The sequence below is a fragment of the Brachyhypopomus gauderio genome, chromosome 9, assembly GCF_052324685.1.
Source record: "Brachyhypopomus gauderio isolate BG-103 chromosome 9, BGAUD_0.2, whole genome shotgun sequence".
Taxonomy (NCBI): domain Eukaryota; kingdom Metazoa; phylum Chordata; class Actinopteri; order Gymnotiformes; family Hypopomidae; genus Brachyhypopomus; species Brachyhypopomus gauderio.
The window spans coordinates 14361897-14370027 of NC_135219.1; the positions used below are offsets into that span (position 1 = coordinate 14361897).

The 8131-nt window shown below is 42.5% G+C and overlaps 1 protein-coding gene across 4 annotated transcripts; it reads left to right on the top strand.

Moving 5' to 3' along the window:
- Window positions 1-167: 167 nt before the first annotated feature.
- Window positions 168-4272, top strand: spats1 (spermatogenesis associated serine rich 1). 4 transcript variants are annotated; one of them, XM_077017434.1, is made up of 6 exons: window positions 168-300; window positions 1480-1604; window positions 1771-1935; window positions 2813-2909; window positions 3478-3540; window positions 3935-4272. In XM_077017434.1, the coding sequence occupies exons 2-6, from the start codon at window positions 1553-1555 to the stop codon at window positions 4083-4085; spliced, it is 528 nt and encodes a 175-aa protein (XP_076873549.1). In that variant the 5' UTR covers window positions 168-300; window positions 1480-1552; the 3' UTR covers window positions 4086-4272. The 4 variants fall into 4 exon arrangements, with proteins under 4 accessions (XP_076873549.1, XP_076873547.1, XP_076873548.1 ...); XM_077017432.1 differs by lacking the exon at window positions 168-300 and adding an exon at window positions 617-1186; XM_077017433.1 differs by lacking the exon at window positions 168-300 and adding an exon at window positions 617-1130.
- The last annotated feature ends 3859 nt before the right edge of the window (window positions 4273-8131 follow it).

Sequence of the window (8131 nt, forward strand, 5' to 3'; positions counted from 1 at the left end):
TGCAGAAGAGAGACTAAACTAAAACTCCATTCTTAATTCGTGACTGAGACATTCTAGATCGAGATTACATCAACTGTAAAACGTCCCAAGTAAATCAAATCCAGCATGTCCGATTGTCCCGATCATGCGTGAAACAGTCCGGCGAAGTCTTGTGGACCTGGGACACGGGGACAGTCCATGGCGCGCTGAGAGGATGAAGAGACATCTGCGGAACTCTAACCGGGCACAGACCCGTCCCCTCACTCACAGTTAACCTATGACTCCACCATACTGAACACAGACCACGGCTCCCACTAACAGGTGGATCAGAGCTCTCTCTCTCTCTCTCTCTCTCTCATTAAGTCACCAGGCTGTGTAAATTCATACTTGACTCATGGCGTATTGTAAATGAACAAAATGTACTTACTCTTACAAGTATTTTATTTTTGCGTATTGACTGAAGGTATCAAATCTGGTGTTTCCAGTCATGGAAATGTATCTTGAGTAGAACGGTAGTAATTAGGTCTTAAACATCTACATTTAGGCTAATTGAAAAATATATACACACATATATATTTAGATAGCCTACGTTTTTAAAAGGTACTTTTAATTGTCTATAGTGTACTCCGATCTACATTATAGCGTATGGACCGAGTTCATCTGTTATTTTTTGGCACCATCTTGCGGAACGTCTTTGAAATGTCAAGTTGTAATTGTAATTCCACAATGTCCCCGTCACTATAGACCCAATAAGACATACGGGTCATTACAGTTTGTCCCCACAGGCTGGTACAACGAGCTTGACGGTTGTTCGTAATGGTTTCCAAGAGACAGAACTGTTTTCCAAGGAGACGCTTTGTTACGGTTTATCTCATAAAAGTTTGAGTTAGGTGTTACGGTTATTAATATTAAGTCAATTACACCTAAAACATCTCCTGGCCCCGTCTTGAACACCATGTTGTGAAGATTTAAGAGGCAACTTCTTGGCCTGTTTCTATGATGGCTGTTATACGTTTTCTTTGAAAAAAGCTCCCTTTTGAAATTGGTTGGTATTAAAAACGCCGTCGAATTTATTGTACCGGTCGTATATGGCAGGAACAACGTTCAACGCATCTAGCGCTCAAGAAAACGACAGAGATTTCAGACCTCACGTAAGACGTGCGAATGTCTTCAGCAAGTACATGTCGAGCGATTGAGGCATATTCAAGTAAGGGAAGCAAAGTCAAAACTAGCCGTTCCATTTGGGTTCTTTTAGTAACTACAGACATTTTCAATGTGGAAGTTTCCTGTGGGTTTGGAAGAGCGGTAGTCTGACTGTCTCAGCTGTGTCTTATTCATTATCAGTGGCATGCATTGGATCTATGACACCGGTTTATGTTAGTATCACTTGCCACATGTAAGAAAAGTAAATGAACATATAGCAGGTGTTACGTAGACGGTTAGAGCTACTCTGTGGTTGTGGTGTTTCATTTCTGTTCTGTTCTGAACGTCCGTATACAGGGGTGTCCCTGACTGGAGGTCCTGTTCGCGCTGGATCCCCGAACCTCGCTACAGTGACGCTCCTTTCCCTGAAATGAAGTGCATAAAATTTCCAGCTGAAATCAAGCTGATGAGATCTTTCCCGCGTGAGTAGGACGGCAGTAGATGTGGACAGGTCTGCCTGTGTGTCTTTGTCATGGGGCATTCTGTGATAAACTAGTGTATAGTACAATCTTGAACGTTTGCTGAATAGTGATAACAGCCTCTGAGAAAGTGAGTGTCACTGACAGGCTTTGCTCTCACACACAACAGAGGCCAACAGAGAGTCCCAGTCTGAATGGACTTTTTACCCGAACTCCGGCCATCCGGTAACCTACCACATTGGAAAGCGGAGTTTTACAGACAAGATGCACCATGGAGGTCACAGGTCCAGCTCAGAGCAGACCCTGGAAGAAACCATGGGGAGGAAGAAAAGGGGTCTCTGTGTTACTATTTTTACCTTTAGAATGATTAAAGATGGCATTATATACACTACCAGTCAAGGGTTTGAACACACTTAGTTCATTAAAAAAATATATTTTCTACATTTTATAAAACTGAAGGTATCAAAGTAATGAAGTAACACATGACTATGCTGTTAAACCAAGGTAGATGGTGTGATAGATGGCTGTAGATTGTAAAGTTCACCCATTCCTGGACAGATTGGGATGATCTCTGGATGCTCTTGGTGTTCTCAATCAGCTTCATGAGGCTGCACCAATGATGCTCTGAACATTTTCACATGTATGCTGAACACCTATGATGCTGTGAACACATTCTCATGTATGCTGAACACCTATGATGCTGTGAACACATTCTCATGTATGCTGAACACTTGAAGGATGAAGGGCAAAATTTCTGAGATTTCTGTGAAGACAATTAAAATTCATTTAAAATTGAATTATTAGTTTTTTAATGTATGTACTGTATACGTTGTTTTGGATAGGCCATATATAGGCCATCAGCATTAATTGCTTATATTTGTCTTAGAAGCTAATTTAAGCATAAACCATTAGCTAAAAATGCCTTTAAGATTATAAAGAACATACATTCAGTTACCTGTATCCAAATCCAAAATTTGACTGGTAGTATATTTAAACTGCCTAAAATGATTTTTTTGTCAAACAGTACTAAATTTCTATACATTATTCTATGTGTGGATTTACTTCCTAACCATTATTTTACATGTGTTCTTTGTTCAGCAGAAATTTGCTTCATTTCTTTTTTAATCACAGTCTAATACAACTTATCAAATTGGTTGTGAAGATTTCAGACTTCTAATATGGAAGCATGTCTTTGTGTCTGAACCTGTCAGCCAATCCCAGCTGCAGCTCATCGTCTGGCTCCATCATACCGGAATACAGTCTGAACTTCCACAAGCTTGGATCAACACTCCCTAAAAGCAGTTTTGGGTAAGAGCTTAGTGTCACCATCTTTAGTTCAGTGGCTGTATTGTATTACTTCCAGACCATTCAAGGAGAGTCCACATTCTATATTTGGTCTTGTTCTTGCTGTATGTAATTAAATTAACTGATATTAGTTTGTTTGTCTGCCTGTCGGACTGTCTATTTTTATCCTGACTTTACTGTGTTTAGTGGGGGGTGGGGGACTGTACTGTGTTTAGTGGGGGGTGGGGGACTGTACTGTGTTTAGTGGGGGGTGGGGGACTGTACTGTGTTTAGTGGGGGGTGGGGGACTGTACTGTGTTTAGTGGGGGGTGGGGGACTGTACTGGAGTTTTAGTGGGGGGTCATCTGCACTGAGGGATTTGGGAGTTAGATGGTGGTATTGTACGTTGATTAAGCAGAGCTCTGAAAAATAACATAAACAAATATAAAATGAATATAATATGTAAATAATCTAAAATAAAATCCTCATCTATGATATCAGGAGTTCTGTGATTCTATAGGTTCTGTAGAAGAAGCGTATTATGGGTTGATAGATTGTGTGATTCCACTGTTATGGTTTTTGTTTCGGTTAGGTATCCCCCCATCATTAAAGAAGACACATTCATTCCCCTGCAACCCCTACCAAGGAGCCTGTGGTACGTGTTCACAGTACTGTATATGGACACCTGACTATAAGCAAACCAAACAATTCAGACTGGACACAGTTACACAGTGCAGACCAGAAGCTCAGGCTCGCTGGAGCAAAGAGGAATCATGAGCAGCTTGATGCTGTAGTTTTGTAGGAGAATTATACATCTGTAATGCATGTAATATTTAGTCAATCCTGTGTGATGTCAAACAATGGATATAAGTGTTTATATGTGAAATGCTGTAGGCTAGCCCACTGTCACTCTGGCGTTCAGGGTTACCACGTTTGCCGTTCTGACAGTGTTATGGCATCCAGTGTTACGATATGCAGTGTTACGATGTATGTACAGTGTTATGACGTACAGTGTTATGGCTAACTACTTGTATATGGTGTCTCTCCAGTGTTCCTTATGCAAAGAAAAAGAAGATTTGGGAGCAACAGGAGGAAATCAATGACGTTCAGGCTCTTACAAAGTGGAGAGCAGCACCTCGATTCCCTAAAATCGCACCACACACACCATCAAAAACCACAAGTAAAGACAGATCAGAGTAAATGTCATCTGCTGTGTTATTCGTATATGATACAGCACAACATACATTTAAGATCCATTTGCTCCTTGTCTGATGATACATGTGCAGCAGCACCAGAACATTCCCACAGCCCAACTGTTCCTTAGCTTACAAACAAGAATTAGCCAATGAGGCTTCACAGTGACGCTTCATATAATTTGTCAAAGGGAAGGAAAACATTTACTAAATTAAACTGTTGAAAATCATTTGAAATTCTGTATCTGTTCATCATATCTGTAGTAGAAATGGTTGTTCAGTAACTGATATTTTAAAATTTCCTCTGTATTTTATATATCCAGCAGGGGTTGAGAAATTCTCCCAGTATACACAGATTAAGAACTGGAGTACTTGAGGTTAATACCCACATATGTGGCTCTGCTATTGAGATGTTGCTGAAGGCCTAGATTATCTGGATCAGGTTGGGTTGGATCCAATTAGGATGGATTAGCTGGAGAAGGTTGGTTAGGTCAGTGTTCTCTACCGTGACCCCTGCTGATCCCCCTACACGCCTCCATCTTTAGGCCTTGTCTGGGCTTATTTATGATTTGTTTTGTGTAATTAGAGCTCTTAAATTTGTCCTGCTTACTCTTATCAGTTCAGCAACCACAGCATCATGAGGCCTTCTCAGGGATCACAGCTTCGTGAGGTCTTCTCAGAGATCACAGCATTGTGAAGTCGACTCGGGTGAAAGCGTCGAGGGCTTCTCAAGAGTGAGCATCGTGAGGTCTTCTCAAGAGTGAGCATCGTGAGGTCTTCTCAAGAGTGAGCATCGTGAGGTCTTCTCAGGGGTCACAGCATCGTGAGGCCTTCTCAGGGATCAGAGCATCATGATATCTTCTCAGGGATCACAGCATCATGAGGTCTTCTCAGGGATCACAGTTGTCTGGATTTAAAAATCACTACACAGCCACTAGGGGGGGCTGTTTATTTAGGTAAAGGAAGAGTTTCAACACCATCCTAACACCTTAGTGAAAGTAGTGGCAGTTTCGTTGTCATCAACTGCTATTTTAACAGTATTCTATGATCTATTTCATGAGAAACATTTATTAATTACAAACACTTGGTAGGAATATAGTTGCCCACATATATAGCCCACATGCTGCCATGCAGAATTTGTGTTGGCTATCATCCGGCTCTATCCAAGTGTATTGGTGGTGTGTGTCTGACTATTGGTCTACTGCTGCCTGGATGTGTTTGAGTGACTGTCCACTCTGACAATTGACTACCCTTTAACAGCTTGGCTGTGTCTGGTGCATTTACATCATCACAACTTCTGCCTTGTCTCTACTATATCAGCATCACTGCTGTCATCAGGGAAATGCTTTATGGTCACCAGTGATTCTGTGGTCATGTAGAGGTCTGCCGTTGACCAAAAGTTGCAGAGCTAATGTGTGAGGTCTTATTATATCCTTATGTGTGAGATCTTACTAGATCCTTAAGCGTGATATCTTAGATCCTTATGTGTGAGGTCTTATTTTCCTACAGTTACTGGGGTCATAAAGATTCCAAGGAGTAATTGCACTGTAATGTGGTTAAAGATGCAGAGGTAATATTAAAAAATGCGTTTTTCCTGTGAAAATTGTGTTTCAGACAGGGATGTTTTGCGCAGCTTTTATCTAAATGTCCTTTCTATCTGGATGTCTTGTGTACTGCACGGTAATTATTCAAATATTGTTATCTATAAGTACAATAAAAAAAACCTTGTCTCACTCTGCTAGTCCCTACACCTAGGCCTTCTGCCAGAGATGCAGTATTTTTGCAGTTATCACGATTGTACTCTTCTGGTACGGTGGCCGGGAAGACCCAACGCGCTGCACATCCACAAAGCATTTTCATTAAACAACACATGCGCTACATTTCGGAAACACGTTGCAAATTCAGAAAACGCATGCAACTACAGAAACGGTACAAATCCAGTCGCAATACAATGGAAGTTTCCAGAGCACATGGAAAAGGAATGATGTCCTGTGAGACTGCGGGGAATGTGTCGGAAGCAGCTACAATCAAGCAAGTACGTTTTGCGATAACCACGTTTTTATCAACGTTAACTACACAAAACGGAATGAAAAACGGACAAAATCTAAATGTAGTTAGCTAGGTATTTAGAGAGACCCGAGTTGTGGGAACATTGGATTTTTATCAGCCTTTTAAAGCTGCGTTATTTAAAGCCTAGCAAAAATAAACACAGGTATAGGTCAGTGTTTAACTCCCACAGGTCGTCTGATTCCGTCGTCTCTCTGTGTCCTCTGGAAACCTTGTGGATTTAATGTTGGACAGGGCTCTCAAGTTTTGGATTCATGTCAGAGTGTGAGAGTTGTTGACAGGGGGTGGCGAACGTGAGTTGTTGAGTGGGGGGGGGGGGGGGGGGGGTGGTGAATGTGAGTTTTTTGAGTTGGCGAACGTAAGTTGTTGAGAGGGGGGGTGGGGGGGGGGGGGCGAACGCGATCGATCGCCAGTGGAGGGCGACATAGATATGGATCGGAGGTGAATAAACTAGATTTTTTTTTTCTCGCCGTGTGAAATCGGAAGTGTGGCGTGTGAGCGGGTGAAGACGCTCAATGCGTGAGACTTGAGAGCCCTGCTGTTGGACGTTACATGCGTTTTCTGAATTGTAGTGTACGTGCTTTCATTCTGAGTAAAGTGTTTTCTGAATTTGTATAGCGTTTGTGAAATATAGCGCTTCAGTTTGATGAAAATGCTTTGTGTACCGGCCCTTTTTTTTATTTTGCAGTGCGATGGTTTTTCCCGGCCACCGTACACTTCTGGACTAAGATTACCGTCATTCCTCCAGATTAGGAGTGACAATTTCAAGTGCACCAATCACCACTTGGTCAACCTTGGTGTTAATCTTCCATTCTCACTCTATTTCTTCTTTAAATCACTGTTAATTTCCCACCTGTTCACATTCATTTCTTTCCATTACCACTGTTATTTTCTGCATCTTGTCTACTATCACTGTGACTGGCTGGTTAGCCACTACGTTTATCTGTGTGGGTCTGAAGGTCCCACAGGATCTTGGCCTGGGTGTTCACCACCACCCTCTATGGCTCCCCCTTTGGACTTGGTCTCCAGCTCATATGCCTTGCACATGTTCCTCTTCATGATCCAAACCTCTTTGGTTCCCTCTGGCTTTAGACTCTCTACTGTCCAGTCGAAGTGGTACCTGTTCACTGATAAATCCTGACTGCTGTTGTTATGGTGATGACCTTAAAGAATATTATTCAGGTTTTCTCCGCGTTACAGGGTAGACTCACTGGAACAGGACTCGGCACGGTTGAGAGGAGTAATGGGACTCTTTTGGCATAATGCTGTCTAGGAGAGTTTGTCATTTCCGTTATTATCCTCATTATCATTGTGTCTGCTACTTCAACTAATGATGTCATGTTTGGGTCGAGTCTGTTCTCGTAGCAAGATAAACTGAAATGTGTGTGATCTGTGCTAGCATGGTGTGCTCAATGAAGGTTTGAGCATCTAGATTAGTGGGACGGGCGGGAGGGACTGGTCAGCGCTCCTGCATGTATAGGGTTAGGCTGATTTGCTGTGTGATTGGCCATTATGGAGAATGGAGGACCTCATATGTGCCTGTCATGTTTGTTGCATTGTGTTGCATATTTGTTGCATTGTTGATTGTGCTTGATTCTGATTTATATTATGTTTGTACTTTTAATGTTTTTCTCAATGTCTCTGTGCTTCTGAGCAGGCGTCAAGATCAGGAGGCGACAACCTGATCTGAGCTGGGACTTCACACGCCTCATCCACCCTTTTACCCATCTACCCCCCTCTCTTCTCATCCACCCTTCTACCCATATACCCCCCTCTCTTCTCATCCACCCTTTTACCCATCTACCCCCCTCTCTTCTCATCCACCCTTCTACCCATACACCCCCCTCTCTTCTCATCCACCCTTCTGCCCATATACCCTCTCTCTTCTCATCCACCCTTCTGCCCTTATACCCCCTCTCTTCTCATCCACCCTTCTGCCCATATACACCCTCTCTCTTCTCATCCACCCTTCTGCCCATCTACCCT

Excerpts from the sequence above, each read along its gene's own strand:
- spats1 (XM_077017431.1), top strand. Across the intron at positions 1,936-2,812 it reads CATGGGGAGGAAGAAAAGGG|CCAATCCCAGCTGCAGCTCA; the intron begins GTCTCTGTGTTA and ends TGAACCTGTCAG. Across the intron at positions 2,910-3,477 it reads CTCCCTAAAAGCAGTTTTGG|GTATCCCCCCATCATTAAAG; the intron begins GTAAGAGCTTAG and ends TGTTTCGGTTAG.